Source organism: Lygodium microphyllum, chromosome 21 (assembly GCF_053477565.2).
Source record: "Lygodium microphyllum isolate KBCC chromosome 21, Lygodium_microphyllum_v1.1.10, whole genome shotgun sequence".
Classification (NCBI taxonomy): Eukaryota; Viridiplantae; Streptophyta; class Polypodiopsida; order Schizaeales; family Lygodiaceae; genus Lygodium; species Lygodium microphyllum.
This window is the reverse complement of record NC_141155.1, coordinates 118,925,219-118,944,917: the sequence shown is the minus strand read 5'-3', so window position 1 is coordinate 118,944,917 and position 19,699 is coordinate 118,925,219. Positions and strand designations below refer to the sequence as shown.

Sequence of the window (19,699 nt, the reverse complement as noted above, 5' to 3'; positions counted from 1 at the left end):
TCCTTCACTGAATAGGCAGTGGAAGCATCCCCGGATTTCGTAGTACACTGGGCATCTATAGATATAGTGTTCCTCTGTCTCTGGCTCGAGATGGCAGAGTTGACAGATTCGGTCTTCTGGGGGGAGGGGGTTGGCCCCATATCTGCCCGTTTTGACCCGTAGTTGGTGTAAGGACGTGCGGATCTGTCTGATGGCACTTCTGACCCCGTGAGACATGTGTGTGTCCATGTAGCTTGGGCGGGTGATGAGCCGTCCGGGGAGATATGCAGGAAGTGTTCTCGGTAGAAAGCCTTCTTGGTTCCTAGTTATGACGTGGGGGTCACCCATGTCCTGGCGATGTCTGTCTAGATGATATCCATTCTGGTGATGCGATTTACCTCCTCTCGGCTGAGCTCCAGGTGTGGGCAGTCTAGGCTGTATTATAGCGGGGGGGAGGTGGTCCATGTGCAGGCCATGGAGCCGTAGCCAGGTCTCTATTCGGGCATACTAGCACTCAGTGTCCCCTTGTGTTGCTAGCTGTTTGGATGACTTCAGGGCGAGTCTGGCCCACGCCTAGGCCTCGCCACACCATGCCACGCCTGGCCCCTGCCATGTGACCTAGCCTGCAAAGAGAGAGAGAGAGAGAGAGAGAGAGAGAGAGAGAGAGAGAGAGAGAGAGAGAGAGAGAGAGAGAGAGAGAGAGAGAGAGAGAGAGAGAGAGAGAGAGAGAGAGTTGCACATTAGTCAACATGCTCCTTCTCCAAACAGAAATCTGCATGCCCCAAAGCTGCCACGAGTGCTCCTTCTCCAAGCAGAAACCTGTGTGCCCCAAGCTTCCATAAGCATGCACCTTGCTCCAAACTTCCACCTGCATGTCCCAAGCTCCCCCTGATAAAAAATGAGATCAAAAGTAAAAAATGAGATGAAAAATGATCTTACTCTAGTCATGAGAAAGAGAGGACGTGGGGCATTAAAGCTACCTCAACCCTTGTCAACCATGCATGCAATTCGAATTCAGAATGGAGGTTTGGGAAAAACAATAGGCTCGGGGAAAAATGGAGGCTCGGGAGATAACCGAACCTCCAACCAAAATAAAAAAGAACAGATTAATATTAATGTTAACACTAACATTAATATTAACATTAACATTAATATTAATATCTACATTAACTTCAAATATTAATGTCAGGAGAGAGAGAGAGAGAGAGAGAGAGAGAGAGAGAGAGAGAGAGAGAGAGAGCCGCACCTTAGTCAGCGTGCTCCTTCTCCAAGCGAAAACCTGTGTGCCCCAAGCTTCCACGAGCGTGCACCTTGCTCCAAGCTTCCACCTGCATGTCCCAAGATCCCCCTGATAAAAAATAAAATAGAAAATAAAAAATGAGATGAAAAATGATATTATTCTAATCATGAGAGAGAGAAAGGACATGGGGCATTAAAACCACATCAACCCCCATCAACCATGCATGCAATTCGAATTCATAATGGAGGTTTGAGAAAAACAATAGGCTTAGGGGAAAAATGGAAGCTTTGAGATAACCGAACCTCCGGCCAAAATAAGAAAGAAGAATAGATAGATAAATGCTATGCTATATTGGTTGCCATGTGATCGACAAGGCAATGGGTCACTACAACCTGCGGTCCTACTCCATGGACCATGTCCAAGCTTCAAAGCCTGGCCATCACACAGAACGATCAATGGGCGGGCGGCTGGAGACGGAATGAAGCCAGGGTGGGGGTGCTGTTGCGAGAGCGTTGGAAGCAGGGAGTGAATCGTGAGATTACCATGTTGGCCTCCCCCGCCCAGCAAGTGGTGGTCTTCTTCATCGCCCTCTTCTTCTTTCACACCTCCGAGTTCCTGCTTGCACTCTTCATTCATGGCCGTCGCCACGTCAGTACCAGCTGTACGCCCCGTTTCCCTTCTCTTCATATTTCTTTTCCCAAGTCAAACTCGTTTTCCAATCGTTATATGTGCCCCTTATAAAAGCTCTGTTCGAAGGATTAGAAAGTCCTGCAGTAGGTTGGAAGGATTCTCTGCCCCGATCCAGTAATCTATTGTCGGAAAACTTGTTGGGAAATTGGTCAGAAGCTTCTTTAGAGAGAGAGAGAGAGAGAGAGAGGTTTGGGGCTGCGATAGCCGCATTACGAAGTGTTTGGACAGCCAATAGTGGCTAGGTTCCGGCTGTTTCATAGCTTGGTTATGCGTTGATTAGCTATTCAGTAGGCCACCTCATTCCTTAATGTGGGCAGATCGGAGTGCCCATAATATGGACTTTCAGGCTGCCCTATAGTATCCAATCTCAGAGTAAGTTTTGCAGCAATCGGCATTTGATGCAATCTATGCCTCCCTCAGTGGTAGTTTGATGGCCTCTGGTAGTGTGTCAGTGACAGAAGCATTGTGCGTGTTGGGTCAATAGCAGTTCGACTCAAGATGGGGTTATTGTGTTAATAGGTCACACGATCTACACGATCTATCCTAAGTGTAGAAGAAGAGAGTCTGAGACAGATCTGGATGGAATACTGCACCAGCATCATGATACTGTCAGAGTCATCATCATTAGGGAGAAGCCAAAGGTGTATCATAGCGTTCCATCGCATGGCAAGACGGTCAGAGACAATATAAAGATAGCATTCAACTCTCAGAATCTGAAAGATCTGCTAACAATAAACGAACACAAACAAACCTAGTGCACCCTCAGTGTAATTGGAAAACACTAATCATTAAAAGAGACAAAGCGATAAGAGAACTCAAACGCCAGCAGGATCCTCCTACTAACATACTGCAGCAGTAACTTTGATAAATACAAGGGTAAAGGCAGCCAGCTAGTGAATCCTCATTACACTCGTGCCTGTGTGCAGTCCTTGTGCTCTGTATCCACAGAGTATAGAATCCAATAGATCTCTGAACAGCCACAAACATCATGATCACTTTTGCTCTTGATACTTGAATTCGCGAACAAGTAATGTCTGGCTCTTGTATACAGCAATTTGGGCATGAGTGTATGCACCGGCTAGTAAAGTGTAGAAGAAGAGAGTCTGAGACAGATCTGGATGGAATACTGCACCAGCATCATGATACTGTCAGAGTCATCATCATTAGGGAGAAGCCAAAGGTGTACCATAGCGTTCCATCGCATGGCAAGACGGTCAGAGACAATATAAAGATAGCATTCAACTCTCAGAATCTGAAAGATCTGCTAACAATAAACGAACACAAACAAACCTAGTGCACCCTCAGTGTAATTGGAAAACACTAATCATTAAAAGAGACAAAGCGATAAGAGAACTCAAACGCCAGCAGGATCCTCCTACTAACATACTGCAGCAGTAACTTTGATAAATACAAGTGTCAAGGCAGCCAGCTAGTGAATCCTCATTACACTCGCGCCTGTGTGCAGTCCTTGTGCTCTGTATCCACAGAGTATAGAATCCAATAGATCTCTGAACAGCCACAAACATCATGATCACTTTTGCTCTTGATACTTGAATTCGCGAACAAGTAATGTCTGGCTCTTGTACACAGCAATTTGGGCATGAGTGTATGCACCGGCTAGTAAAGTGTAGAAGAAGAGAGTCTGAGACAGATCTGGATGGAATACTGCACCAGCATCATGATACTGTCAGAGTCATCATCATTAGGGAGAAGCCAAAGGTGTACCATAGCGTTCCATCGCATGGCAAGACGGTCAGAGACAATATAAAGATAGCATTCAACTCTCAGAATCTGAAAGATCTGCTAACAATAAACGAACACAAACAAACCTAGTGCACCCTCAGTGTAATTGGAAAACACTAATCATTAAAAGAGACAAAGCGATAAGAGAACTCAAACGCCAGCAGGATCCTCCTACTAACATACTGCAGCAGTAACTTTGATAAATACAAGGGTAAAGGCAGCCAGCTAGTGAATCCTCATTACGCTTGTGCCCGTGTGCAGTCCTTGTGCTCTGTATCCACAGAGTATAGAATCCAATAGATCTCTGAACAGCCGCAAACATCATGATCACTTTTGCTCTTGATACTTGAATTCGCGAACAAGTAATGTCTGGCTCTCGTATACAGCAATTTGGGCATGAGTGTATGCACCGGCTAGTAAAGTGTAGAAGAAGAGAGTCTGAGACAGATCTGGATGGAATACTGCACCAGCATCATGATACTGTCAGAGTCATCATCATTAGGGAGAAGCCAAAGGTGTACCATAGCGTTCCATCGCATGGCAAGACGGTCAGAGACAATATAAAGATAGCATTCAACTCTCAGAATCTGAAAGATCTGCTAACAATAAATGAACACAAACAAACCTAGTGCACCCTCAGTGTAATTGGAAAACACTAATCATTAAAAGAGACAAAGCGATAAGAGAACTCAAACGCCAGCAGGATCCTCCTACTAACATACTGCAGCAGTAACTTTGATAAATACAAGGGTAAAGGCAGCCAGCTAGTGAATCCTCATTACACTCGTGCCCGTGTGCAGTCCTTGTGCTCTGTATCCACAGAGTATAGAATCCAATAGATCTCTGAACAGCCGCAAACATCATGATCACTTTTGCTCTTGATACTTGAATTCGCGAACAAGTAATGTCTGGCTCTTGTATAGAGCAATTTGGGCATGAGTGTATGCACCGGCTAGTAAAGTGCTAAGATGGCAGTTGAACATGATGCCATGTTGCAAAAAAATGGGTTGTTGGTTGGCTGACTGGTCGGTCGGCAATTTCAGGAACCCCTCCTAAAAAGGGGCACTTATCCCTTTTCATCATCATCATCAAGAAAGGGCACCTACTTACATTTCCCCCCACTAGAAGTCCAGTTGTCCTTAACTGCATTGCAGTGTACACCCCTTGGAATCCATGAACAAGGAACCATTGTCTTGAAGATTGCCACAAGGCTCTAGCCCATTGTATCTAGGAGTTGAAATAGTTACTATTGCCTTCTCTCTGAAAGTGTCCTCATCCCTAACTTATTAGCATTGATTTGACTATTATCCATTGTTACAAGATCATCAACCAAAATGCCTAGTCACCTAGAGCAAGCATCTCCTGTGTTTGTGCTTGTCCAAGCAACGTAAGACATGAGAACTCCATCCACATGACATTATCTAATTGATGTTGTAGAGGAGCTTTTGAGGCATCAATGAGACACCGTTATTATTCATTGTGACAAGATCACCAGCCAAAATACCTAGTCATGCTGAGCATGTAAGTCTTGAGAACTCCCATCTAGGTGACATCATTCATTGATGTTGTAGAGAAGCTTTTGAACAAAAAAACATTCAATTGGCAATTCACCTTCATATTCAATTGAGGTCAGTTCTGATTAAATGCATGCAATTTGGGACAAGAGAATCCCTCCTCTAGGGCACACACATGGTTTTCTCATTGACACCAATGCTTTGCACAATCAAATGGTGGTCATCTCCATTGACACACCTTAGAAGAGCCATCAAGAACTTGTATATGGGCAAGAGAGGCAAACTCCACAAGTATGTCATGGCAAATATCATATTCCATGTGAGCAAGTTGATTACAAGAAATTCGTCTCAACGGGCAATCTTTGTCAGACAAGAGCTATGCTGCAACACCTTGTCCCATGTTGACTGCATGCCCTCAAAACGGCGCCCCCCCTCGGCGGCCCGCAAAAAGAAGAAAAAGAAAAGAAATTTAAAAAAAGTGGGTGCTTGTGCAAAAAAGACTAAGAGACTCTATTTTAAGGAACACAATGAATAGGAAGGGCCATTGCAAGGACACAAATTCAAAAGAGAATATGCTTGGGAAATTGAGTCAGTATACCGAGGCACAAGATCTTTACAAAAGCTTGGGCGGTGAGTAATTGACAGTGTGCACTAGTTGCCCTCTCTAGATGGATGGAGTTGTGTTGAAGGATAAGTATTCGAGTCACTGACCAAGGAGGAGGGAGCTTGCCTATGAATACGTGGAGAATAATGCCAAAAAGATGACCAATCATCCAGTCACAAGGGTGCTAAAAATTATGGGTCGGCTAGACTAAAAAAAGTCTAGCATCAGTCACCCAAGGACCTACCAACACTATAAAGGCAGGGTCAGTCTAGAGAGGCCAAGGTATTGGGCAGTGTCAATTGGCCAATGGCCTACCAAGACTTGTAAAGACAATGGAACCACTTTGAACTTTGTTTTAAAAATCATAATAATAAAATTTTTATTTGTTTGTTTGAAAAAAAACTTTGTTTGTTTTGATCCTATCAAGTATTTGTGTCTCAAAAGGAACTAAAAGGGATAGCCAGTGCCAACATATCACAAAACAAAAAGCAATCCCATTCATCCATGGGTGTTGGTGAAGAAGAAAAGTATGGGTAGTATGTAGTGAATGTTGTCATAGGGACTGCCCAAGGAGATTGCAATGTGAGTTGCCATGAATATGGTGGATCTAAAGTTGATCACTCTCTAACCAAAAAGGGATAAATATGTACAAATGCGTATTTACAAGAACACAATGCCATTGCATGGGTAATGCACAAGGTAATGAAGAGTGTCATGCTCAAGAAAAATGGTATGCAATGGTGCGGCTTGGACAATGCCCTTGTAGGGGAATTATTCACTTGCCTAAGTTCTCTTTTACAATGATGATTACTGTAATCACCAAGAGAAGAAGTTGCCCCCTCTCACCGCTGGACAGTGGAAGGGGAAGCTAGAGGAAACCTCCTCTTGCCATCATGTTGAAGGAGAAGGGAAGGGAGTACTTATATTGATCCGTGGTAGAAGAAGGTATCGTAAGATTAGTCTATTGACCAGTCTATTGACCGGCTTGGTCAAAATGTTTGCAAAGTTGTTAGATGATGACACAAACTCTAGGTGGATGGTGCCTAGCTCAATTCACTGTTTAGTGAAATGGTAGTGCATTCCAATGTGCTTTGTCTTTAGACTTGTGATGGGAGTACCAATTAATGTGATGGCATTTTGGTTGTTGTAGAAGTTCATTCCCAGAATGTCACATGGGAACTGAAGTTCTGCTAACAAGCTCCTCAAATAGATGATCTCTATGGTGCCATCATACAGAGCCTTGTACTCCGCCTCAATAGAGTAGAGGCAGCCATCGTCTCTTGATTATGGCTGGACCAAACAATGGGGGCTATATTGGGGGAGAAGATGTAGCCACCATGGAAATATCGAGTATTGGGATCTCTTGGCCAATTAGAATTTGTGTACCCTTGCAAAGTCAAACCATCACCATAATGTAAACCATAAGAGTAAGTATATGGAACATACATGCAAGCAAGCAATCCAATGTGACATTTTAGGCGCATTGAAATATTTAGTAAGCAAAGAAACTGAGTAAGCTAAGCTTGGTCTAGTATGAATCAACCAAATAAGTTTCTCTACCATAGACCTATAGGTATGTTTATCAAAGGGCTGACCATGGAGATCCTTAAATAGTTTCATAGTAGGATCAGGAGGCATGGCCATAAGCCATGTTTGATCAATGCAGTATTGTTTCACTGAAGGGCATACTTTTGCTGAGATACAAAGATCTCATCCCTAGATCGAACAATCTCCATACCCAAAAAATAGGATAATAGACCTAAGTGAGTTATCTCAAACACGATACAAAGTTGTGCCTTTATATCTGCAATAGTAGCAGAATCCGAGCTTGTAAGGAATAAGTCATCAACATATAACAAGATGTAGCTGACCCCCCTCAGAAATGGTTTTGGCATATAAATTTGTTTCATATGGTATAGAATGGTAGCCATGAGTTCTAAGGAACTTATCCATCCTATGCTACCATAAACATGGTGCTTGTTTCAGCCCATAAAGAGCTTTCCACAAATGAAAGACCTTATTTTTTTGGCTTCGAAGAGAAAACCTGGGAGGTTGCTCCACATAGTAGGAGCAAAGGTCTCTTCACAACCAATGCTACGTTTTTGTTGAAACTCTTATTTCCATGGCCTCTTGCCATTGGGGGTGCTTTAGAGCCTCCTGCCAACTCTTCGGCTTAGATTATGCTATATAATCTGCCATGAAGACAAACACAAATGATGCAAGTGAGAGAGATCTTCTAGGTCCCTCCATGATGGAATCTGATGGAAGGATCCTCAAATCCCTTATGGTCTATTGGTTTCAGCTATGTAACAGGTCTTTGGGAGGGGGCTTGGGAATTGAAGACTTTGCAAGTGGGTTAGGAGCAAATAGTAGACTTGGTTCAGATGGCACTATCTCTTGCAATATTGGCTGAGGAATTGGCTTGTAAGCTAGTATAGTGGGTTGCACCATATCCCTCTCTTAAAAAATATCATCTTTTTGGGTAATGACTTTGTTTGTACTGGGATCAAATAATTGGTATGCTTTTATTTATGAGGAGTAGCCTACAAGATTAAGAGATGAGCAAGGGGCATGAGCTTTCCTATCTCATTAGGAGTGTATATGTAAGCACGACACTCCAAAGACTCTAAGGTAGGAGATAAGAGGTGGAGTGCCAAAGAATGCCTCAAAGGGGGTCTTTTGAGGGACTATCCCTTAGTTGAGGATATACGCTAAAGTGTTGATAGCCTCAGTCCATAGGCTCTTAGGGAGCTCTGTTGCAAATAGCATAGAGCATGCCATGTTTATCACTATTCAATTCTTACGCTTTGCAACTTCATTTTGAGAAGGAGAGTTGATAGAGGTGAGTTGGTAGGAAATGCCATGCTCGTGTAAGAACTTGGAGAACTCATGGGAGATGAACTCACCACCACTATCACTTCTCATAGTACCAATATGGACCTAGGATACCCTTATGATTTTGCACCAAGTGCACTCAAGTGGAGAAATATGCAGAGCCATCAGATTTATGCTTTAAGAAATACACCCATGAATATCTTGAAAAGTCATCCACATAAAAAAGTATGTGTCATTAATGGCAATAATGGATGCTAGCCCTCAAATGTCAATGTGGAACCTAAGAGGCCCCTTAGCTCTATGAGTGGATTGTTGAGGAAATGGATTGCGGTGTTGTTTCCCAAAGCAACATGTTTTATAGACATCCTTGGATAGTTTCAGGTCTAGAAGGTTGTCCACTATCTCATGGTGTGACAACTCCTAATCGGTCCTTGAACAGAAGCTAGGGTATGAAATTGATGAAACTCAAAGCCTTGGACTATCGGTTGGGAGAGGAAATGGGTCATCATAAAGAGGCCACTAGGTTGCATTGGAAAGAAATGCCCTAAACATAGAAAACACAAATATAATCGTACAACAAAGCACAAACTAATAATAGAGCATGGTTAGGGTTAGGGTAACTGAGAGACAATGAACACAGTGAATAATTTGGAATGAATGAATCTAAATAATACAATGCTCATGCAGCAAACACACTATGCAATGAACAAATACCATACCTTGAACTCTCGCGTCTTGAGGATTGAGGCAAAGGTAATGAGTTGGAGTGTGTGTCTAGGGTTGCTATGTATTATGGCATCTGATTAGTACCATCCAATACTAGTATGGTACTAATCGGACTAATAAATCTTGGACCTACGTCCGACGAAAAAAATTTAAACGTATAATTGAAAGTCTATAAGTAATGTTGGGACTTAAATATAGTTTTAGAGACTTTGCTCAAAACTAAGTGCAAAAGAGAGTTGAAACAACACTCAACTTCAAAGACTCGAGAATATAGTATGAAATGGTAAACCAAAAACTTTATTATGAGCCAAATGGCAATCTCATACAAAAAAGGTTTACAAAAATGGATCATGTATCAAGTGACAAAGATGATCAATCTCATTTGAGTCATGACATAAGCTCTAGAGTCTAAGTACTCATATCACTTCAGTATTGGAGCTAGAAGCATCCTCGCCGGTACTTGAGGAGTCATTACCCTTCTCAACAAAGTCACATTCACTAAGTACATTGCCTGCCTTATCATACTTAAGCTCTCTAAGCTCTACACAGGAGGTAGTGATAGGTGTATTCTCATGTGCCATACTAGGAGTGCCTCTCAAGCCACCCCCACACCTCGTATAGAACCTAAGGGCCCCACGATCACCACAGGTAGTTGATGTCAATATCAAAGTAGAAGCTCCATCTCTAGTGGCGCAAGGGCGAATGACGACATGTTGGCATGCATGAGTGCGAGAGACCCACCGGTCAATCTTCTTGAGCTTCAAATAAAGATCTCTAAATATTTGCTTTTCCTCTAAGTCCTCTCATGAGTTACACTTTTAAGTGTGCTTGTGGAGAGCTTGAGCACATATACGTTAATTTATACATTTAAAGGATAAATAACTTAGACTAAATAAATAAAACATATCTATGTATGTTACATGATTCAATTTCATGAATAACCTAACATAGTAACAAGTATATATATATGGTATATACGTCTTGCCGTAGACATCTCGTGTATACTATGTAGCATGTGCAAATTGGAGCAACAATAAATTAGTTGCTTCAATTGTTGCATGCTAAGATTGTTGCGAATTTTTGTGTATAGGAGGGAATAGGCGGACCAATTCCTCTCATATGCATCCGATGAGCAATCCTAAAGTACATTGGAAAAGAAAATAGATTTAAATTTAAAAAATCAAACTTGCAAACGAAAATCAATTTAAAAGAACTAAAAGTTAAGAGATTAGAGATTTTTTGCAAACCTATGACTCCCTAGAGGCTTCACCAATGAGTCCCTCTTCCAACAAATGGTGGAAGTGAAAGCGATGCCCCTTTGATCACCATAGTTTATGAGCTCTTGGAGGAAGGCACCATGGTACTCTTCTACCAAAGCTTTTGGAAGAAAGGCATCACGATTGGCAAGAACATTCGCATCCATAAATAGGGAGGGCTTCTTGAATGCGGGATGCAAGAGTGTCGTGAACCCATGGATGGATCACTTTATCCACTCCCATCTCTTCTTCGTTAAAATGAGAATATCATCTCTTTGTGGCGTGATGTCCAAGATGTCACTACAAAGGGATAAAAGATAAATTTAGAGGGAGAGAGAGGTTACATCATTCTTGGATGGTAGAAAGAGAGAAAGTGAGATAATGTAAATTCTAAAAATTAAAAGAACTTTGAATCATGATAACAATTCAAAAAAGAAGAAGAAGCCTCCTCATCCAAGACGGTCGATACTTCTATCTTTGATATTTTCTCTGCCATAAGATGATAAAGGAGGCCAATAGTGGACCCCTCCATATTGGTCATGTGAGGCACCTTGTATGTGGGTGTGACGGCAATGACAATGCCCCTCACATCTGTCCAAAATTCTTGTTTCAAGCAAAGCCATTGAATGACCTTTGCTTCTACTTGATTGGATGAGGACTCTCCTTCGAGCCACTCCTTGAACTTGTTGGACATGATTGCCTTTTGGATCTTGTTGCAAACGTCGTAGAGATGCTTGATGTGGTTATAAAACGTGTCTTTGAAGGCTTCTTCAACTCCAAGTTGAAGCACAAGCGATAAATCACAAGAACTCAGACCTTGCCATTGATGAAAGTGACAATTGTGCAAGCATCATCCACAATTCTCTTTACCCACTCCAACTTGCCCATAGGTAATGTGTGGTGCATGGTGTCCATATTATGGATGGAAACTCGGCCTTAAGTTTCCGTTCCATAGATGGGTAATTAGAAGCATTGTCCATGACAACGTGTATGACGTTTTGTGCACCAAACTACAAGATCACACATAATGAAGTTGGAATCAATATGTTTGGGAAATTTCAAGTAAATAAATTAATAAGTTTGGAACTTGCAAGTAAACAAATCAATTACCTCAATGATGGCTTGTTGTATGTGCCAATACATAAAGGCGACCGTGGTTCTCCTTCCCCTTGTGCAAGCATCCACTGCTTGTAGGAAGTATGTACCAAGCGGTCAAGAGACAAGGATATTGATAATTCCTATTTTTTTACCATAAGATAGGTTAGAGTACTTGTACTTTGCCCAATTGGCATACACGGGCTTAATTGACTTATCAATTATCTCTCTCTCTCTCTCTCTCTCTCTCTCTCTCTCCTGATTAAGCTTCTTTGTACACATCTCGTGTATGACATCGTACCATCCTCGTATGGACTAACGGTGGCAATGGCTTTTCCCATGCGCGTCCATTGATCCAATTTAAGGATGTGGAAAGAGAGGTTGCACTTAATTATGGTGCTTGCAATTTCTATTTTGGCTTGCCTTTGCCTCTCTTTAAGAAAAGAGAGAGGACTAAATGCTTGGCCCATTGCTTGGGCAAGTGTAGCTTGCCTCTTCAGCATAGGTGCCCCATTTGCATGGCTCCTTGTTGATGGGATAGAGGAGGCCCCTTCAAAGGAGGAAACAGAGACGATTGGAGAGGGATCTTCTTCATGATCCGAGGCCCCATGATTGGGAGATGCACCACCTCCTTGCTCGCCCTTGAAATGCCTTTGCGCCGCTTCAATGGCAAGTATTTTTGACAACATTCTTGGTGGACATCATCAGGAATGGTGGGGCATGGTGTGGCCTCCCCTCCTAATTTGCATATGCGAATGAGGCGGGTGATGGATGAGGTTTGGATCTTGTGGGCAATACTTGCATTGCCACTTGCAAGTGTTGGATTTTCCCTTCCCTCATGAAGAGGAGGTGCCATTGATAATTGGGTGTATGAGAGAGAGAGAGAGAGAGAGAGAGAGAGAGAGAGAGAGAGAGACTTAGACTTGCGGCACTTGATGTCCACCATGGGATTTGATCCTTGCATGACTTCTCTTGTTGATACCATTAGTCAAGGTGCTGTGGCTTGTATTGCACTTAATCGAGGGATCACATATGAAATTGCCTTGTCTTGGTCTCTTCGGCAAGGCTGCCCTCTCAGTCCTTTGCTATTTGCCTTGGTCACTCACCCGATGCTCTCATTGTTGGATAAGTTGGCTTATCAAGGTGAGATTGTTGGTTTGTCTCTTCCCAGTGGTGCCCAACTTTTGGGTCAATCTTTGGCTGATGATTCCTTTATGTTTCTTAAGGCTGATTGCATTAATGTTAATCGGGCAATGGTTATGTGGAATCTCTTTGCTTTAGCGTTAGGACTTCATATTAATGCTCAGAAATCTACACTGCTTTCTTGTATGGAGAATGATTTGCAAGCTTTGGGTTGGCAAGGAGTTGTGATTTCTAATGGAGATATCACTTGACACTTGGGTTATCTTATTGGTGTGGATGTAGCTCCCCATGCCTTGCTTGATTGGATGCCATTCCGTATACATGATCGGTTCATGTACTGGAAATCTCAAGGTTGGCCTCTTCATGTGAGACTTAAAGTTGCTCAATGCATCATGATCAGTATGGTCTCATTTCTTTTGCCATTACTTCCTTGGACTAAGAAGTCTCTTTTGGAACTGGTTCAACCTATCTGCTTCATGTTGCGGAAAAAGAAAGGGAATCGTTTGGGCCAGGTGTGGATTTCGTGGCAACATGTGACTACTCCTAAAAGGATGGGGGGAGCAGCTTTATTGAATGTTAATTTGCATATGGTTGCTTTGAGACTAGTACTTTTGTAGGCACTATGTGTAGACAATCATCCCTGGTTAGATATTGCAAAATTTTTCGTAGAAAAGATTGGTATATCTCATGGTAGCACGGTTATTCAAGTTTCTTGGTGGCATGTGGTTAACTCCACGAGGCCTATCAAGGTCTCCCAATCTTTTTTCCTTTCTCATTTGATTGCATCCTGGTAGGAGATGTTACGTTTTGAAGTTTGGCGCCCTCCTGATCTTCGTAAGGAGGAGAATTTGCTGCAAGGAGAAATGCTGGCTACCTCCAGGTTGTTTGATTGGCCTGATAAAGATTTGCAGTGAGATAAGTTTAATCGGAACTTGCACTACATGTGATGAGACATTGCTTTATCTATTTGTCTCTTGCCCTGTTGCTCGATAGATTTGAAGTTTTGTTTCCTGTGTGTGGTCTTGGCAACTCAGCAGCGGATATCGACTCGTTCGTGGATTATGGGAAGGATGACTTCTATGTCTCCTTTGCAATTAGATTATTTTTACCTCTTCCATTTCCTCAGATGGACAACTTTGTGGCATATTTGGCATACTCGGAATGCCTTTATTTTTTATTTGACCTCGGGCATCCATGGTCATGTGGCATGTGTCAATGGTTTAGTGTTATGGCAAATCTCCTCTATGATTTCAGCTGATCTTGTTCTTCCTGACATTGCTGCTCCCTAGCTGGATATTGTTCGCTCCACACTAGCTCTCCTTTCTATGTGATATTTGTGTGTTAAAGAGTCTTGGTAGCCTTTCATTTGTGTTGTTCAGTTTTTCTTAGTTGACCTCATGGTCTGATGTAAATATTGCTACTTAATTCAATTATCTTCACGAAAAGAGAGAGAGAGAGAGAGAGAGAGAGAGAGAGAGAGAGAGAGGTTGGGTGGGGGACTTGTGTGTCATGTCACTTCAACATGTGTGAGAGAGAAGGGGGGGAGGGGAGAAAGAGAATGAGAGAGAAAATGTGATAGATGAGTAGTGATAGAGCTGTTGGAGAGTGACTGTTGCAGCCTACAGAAAACGTGCAAGGAAATGGGTAGCAGATGTGCGGGAAAACAGGTACTTTTAATCGGGTGGCAGATGTGTAGCTGACCAAGCGGGTGCACAATAAGAAACCCATCGGTTGGGATTGTGTTGGACGGTCCGGATCGGATGGATCGATCTGTCCATCACGGATATAGATGACCCTAAGTGTGTCGTACTCCAATGGATCTTGAAATGCAACAAGGCAGCCTTCGAAGATGTCTGGTAGTAGCAAACACAAGAGTGTAGATGCCGGATTAGTGGCATATAGGCAGAGGGGAGAGAAATTATAAATGCAGCTTGCAAGAGATGGATAACATGCAAGAGAGCACGAAGAAGATGAAAATGCAGCAAGAGGTGTCAAACGCAGCCTCCAAATGCCAAATATAGCTATGTATACTATGTCAGGCAGCTTTGGCTAAGGATGTGATCAAGGTGAGCTAAATGAGGGTGTAGCATTCGGTACCAACAATGAGGTCCCAAAGTCCTTGAGATTTAGGCACTTGTTGCTAAAAGCTCGATCAAGTGGTGAAATTCGACTTGTTAAAACGAGTCTTATTTGCGAAGGCATTCTTGGCCGTTGCAAAAGGAGTGGTAGTGCTAGGAGATAGAGGTATGTAATGGTGGTAGGGGGGATGGAGCGGGGGAGTGGAGTACACTTGGGAAGTGATCCCAAAGTGCCCACCATTAGAAGTGTACCCAATGGTTTCAAAGGTGGGCATGGGTGGACTAAGTATGGGCATGGTAGTTGCATGAAGAGCGAGGGTGGAGGGATAGGGACACATGGAGCAGAGGATGGAAATCCCTACATAGGAGTGACCCACCAAGGAATGTGGAAAGACAGTCCATAAGCAGAGGATGGATATCCTTGCGTTCGAAAAGTCGTGTGGGGTAGGTTGTGAGTGTTCAGGGGTAGTGAGGGAGATGCTCATCATAGCCGTCCCAGAGTGTAAGGATGTGGTAAAGTGGGGGTATAGGGAAGGTACATCGTTAAAAGGTGGCATTTTCCCTAACGATGCACCAATAGGTGGAGTGAATGGAGGGTAGCTAGATGGTGGGATGGAGAAAGAGAACGTGTTAGAAGCGAAAATGGAAGATCCAACCCCTAGTGTGCTTTGAGCGGAATTGGAATGTAATCTAAGAGTTTGGAATGAAGATATGAGTAGATGAGAATGTGGAGAAGATAATGGTGGGCTGGGAGGGAGTTGAAAGGTGTAGTTTACTTGAAACATATGGTAGAGATATACTTGATGGAGGATATCTGCTTTGAGAACCTCCTTTATTAAAGTTAATACACTGAAAATCATCTGGATCTTGCTCAATAAAAGAAGAAATAGGAGAGGGTTTTGGCTCATGCAACTCAAAAGGGTTATACGTGTCAAGATTGTGGGAGAGAAGGAAGGAGTCTCACTTGTAGCTTTCTTGCTTGCACAATGGGAGAATACACACACAGGTGGAGGCTGAAAAACAATTTTTCTCTTCTTAGTTGTGTAAGCCAAAAAAACTCTAGTACAAGGAAATAGAAGAACCCTATATATGGGTCTCAAACCAAACTCAACTAACTAAGGTGGCATACTAACTGAGCCACGAACTAGAGTAGATAAGGATAGCTGTCATGTAGCTATTATTCATGGGCGGTGTACCAACCGCATCTGCAACTGACAAGTCGGTGACATAAATGCACAACGGTCACCCTGGCATATCACGAGTGGAGCTCGATATCTCAATACTCCCCCTCGAGCTCAATCCCAATTCTTGCACACCAAGCAGGTCTCTGAACTTGCGCAGCTTCTCTGCGCCCAATGCCTTCGTAAATATGTCAGCTACCTGATCCTCTGTGCTGAAATAAACAAGATCAATAAGACCTAGTAAAACCCTTTCCCGCACATAGTGATAATGCACCTCAATGTGCTTTGTTCTAGCATGATAGACTGGGTTATTTGCCAAGTGTATACTACTCATGTTGTCACAATAAATGACAACTGGCCCATCTGTAGGCTGATGCATATCATAAAGTAGCTTATGCAACCAAGCTACCTCACATGCAGCCATTGTTGCACCCCTGTACTCAGTCTCTGTGCTGGACAAGGCAACTGTAGGCTGTTTCTTGCTGCTCCAAGTGACTGCAGCACTCCCAAAAGAGAACACATATCCACTGGTAGATCGTCTATCAGAAATGCTATCAGCCCAATCAGCATCAGTGTATCCATGCAACTGTATCTGAACCCCAGTCTCATAAAATAGTCCATACTGCAATGTGGACTTCACATACTTGAGTATGCGTCTAGCCGCATCCAAATGCGGTTTCCTTGGAGCCTGCATAAACTGACTTACCAATCCAATAGCATAGCTCAAATCTGGCCTGGTAATAGTCATATAAATCAAGCTTCCTACTATGCGTCTGTACATAGTAGGGTCTTCCAGAAGCTCACCTGCATCTGCGCTCAGCTTCACATTCTGCTCCAAAGGAACTGAAATAGGCTTACAGCCTGTCATCCCATATTTGGACAGCATGTCCAATCTATACTGCCTCTGCAAGAGCTGTATCCCACTTGGTGATCTAATCATCTCAATGCCCAAGAAATAACGCAGCTCTCCCAAATCCTTCATCTCAAACTTTTGCTTCAATAGCATTTTCACATGAAGGATATCTTCATCACTGTCACCTGTCATAATCAAATTATCAACATAAATGACAAGTAGCATAATACCTTTCTCTGTTTTTCTCACATAAAGTGAGAAATCTGCCTTGGAAATCTGAAAGCCAATAGTGACAAGATACTGTTCTATCTTGTCAGACCATGCTCTAGGTGCTTGCTTCAAGCCATACAAGGCTTTCTTCAACCTGTAAACAAACTCAGGATGAACAACATGCACATAACCTGGTGGCTGCTCCATATAGACTTCTTGCAAATCACTATGCAAGAAGGCATTCTTTACATCCATCTGATGTAAAGACCATTCCTTTGATGCAGCCATAGCAATGACTGCTCTTACGGTTGCCATCCTTGCAACCGGACTGAATGTTTCTTCATAGTCAATGCCATATGTTTGTGCATACCCTTGACTATTAATCTTGCCTTGTATCTGTTCACAGAACCATCTGCATTGTGCTTCACCTTATAAACCCACTTACAGCCAATTGCATTCTTACCTTTAGGCAAAGGTACCAATTCCCATGTAGCATTGGGCTCTGGTTCCTGTATCACTTTGACCATATATGCATAGTGAATGGCTGTAAATCCATCATATTTCAGCCTATTCACAGGATACCTAGCTCTGGTAGACTTGCGCAAAGTAGGTTCACTCCCAGGTACTCTCAAAACATCCCTGGTCTTCCTTACTCCAGGTGTAACAATAGAAGGAATACCCAACTCATCATCAATGCTCTGTTCTGAGCCACTGGATTCACCATCCACATAAGAGTGACCTGCATTCATATCAAACATGGGCTGATCTACCTTCTCTTTTCCTTTTCGTGAAACCTGCATACCACTATCTGCATTGTTTTGAGGAGATTCTCCTGATCTCAATCTGCCTGTCCATGGCGAAGAATATGAACCACTGCTAGAGGACACTCCAGGTCCACTAATATTTTGTGACTGCTGCTGTGAATTCTGTGCAGCATTATCATTTTGTGCATCTACATCATCAATCATATTTACTGGTTTATACTAGCTACTCATCTCATCAAAAATATCTCTGCTCACTGTAAACTTACGAGTAGAAGGGTTATAGCATCTATACCATTTCTGCTGCAGAGAGTAACCAATAAAGATGCACTTCTCAGCTTTTGGATCCAACTTGGATCTCAACTCATCTGGCACATGAACATAGGCAATGCAACAAAAAATCTTCAAATGAGAAATATCTGGTTTCCTACCAGTATACCTCTCCTCTGGAGTCATCCCATGTATTGTTGCAGTGGGAGTCCTGTTCATTATGTAGACTGCTGTAGCAACTGCTTCAGTCCAGTAAAAATCTGGCAAATCTTTTTCATTGAGCATGGCACGAGATACCTCTCCAATATACTTGTTTTTTCTTTCTGCAATTCCATTTTGTTGTGGGATATGACTGTATGAATATTGCTGCTTTATGCCATGCTCCTGTAGGAACCTTGCAAACTCATTTGAGAGGTACTCTCCCCCTCCATCTGACCTTAGGTATTTTATTTGCAGGCTTGTTTCTTTTTCAACCATAGCTTTAAGAGTTTTGAAATGCCCAAACACTTCACTTTTCTTTTTCATAAAATACGCCCAAACTTTTCTGCTATAGTCATCAATAAAAGTGATAAAATAATGACAGCCTCTAAGAGATGCAGCTTTAGTAGTCCACACATCAGAGTAGATTAATTCCAATGGCTTCTTACTCTCTTGAACATGTCTAGAAAATGGTTTCCTTGCCTGTTTTTCAAATTGGCAGGCTTCACATACCTTATGCATTTCTGCAACCTTGAATTTAAGCAATCCTACAACAATATTTTGGGCCTGCATTGATTTTAGTCGCTGTACATTAACATGACCAATGCGTTTATGCCAGATATCAATATCTGCAACTACACCGGTCCCATATGCAAACATTGCTGCACTCAATTCAGACACGTCTGCATCCAACGTAAACATTCTGCCCTTCTTCTTTCCTTTTGCTATCAAGCGACCTTTATTTTTCATATCCTCAACAAAGCATCCATGAGGATTAAATCTGACCTGCAAGCCCTGCTCAACCATTTGACCAATAGAAATTAGATTCTTGGTGATATTCGGGATATGAAATACATCGGACATGTATTTCTTTTTCCCATCCTGCATAGACAAATGAATTTTTCCAATCTGCACAATAGGATGTGCAGTATCATCACCAGTCTCCATAAATCCTGGTTTTTTCATTTTCCTTGCATCCTCCATTCATTCTGCATGACCTGTCATGTGGTTTGATGCACCTGAGTCAACATACCATACATCGTTGCTTTCTTTTGCACTTGTCACAGAATTGTTCATGTGCTGCACCATGAACAAATGCTCATTTCTGTCATCACCCTGTCTACTAGAAGATGCATAATTCCCTTGTTGCAATTTTCCATTCATGATGTCATTCTGCTTTTTATAGCAGTCTTTAACCATATGACCCATTTTACCATAGTAGTAGCATTCAACATTACTGTTTGCATTTTGACCTCTTTGCCATCCACCACGACCTCTTTGGCTCCCCCTGCCTCTAGAGTTACTACGTCCTCCTCCATAGGA

At 42.5% G+C, this 19,699-nt stretch overlaps 1 protein-coding gene across 7 annotated transcripts in view; it reads left to right on the top strand.

Annotated features, from left to right (window-relative positions):
- Positions 1 to 1,586: 1,586 nt before the first annotated feature.
- Positions 1,587 to 19,699, top strand: part of LOC148018485 (protein-S-isoprenylcysteine O-methyltransferase B-like) — a 92,033-nt gene continuing 73,920 nt past the window's right edge. For all 7 annotated transcript variants that reach the window (XR_015687692.1, XM_087661757.1, XM_087661758.1 and 4 more), the window contains exon 1: positions 1,587 to 1,880. Coding sequence is in view for 6 of the 7 variants with exons in the window: in XM_087661757.1 (XP_087517883.1) it covers positions 1,634 to 1,880 (247 nt within the window). In the remaining variant the exon portion in view is untranslated. The remainder of the gene's footprint in view (positions 1,881 to 19,699) is intronic.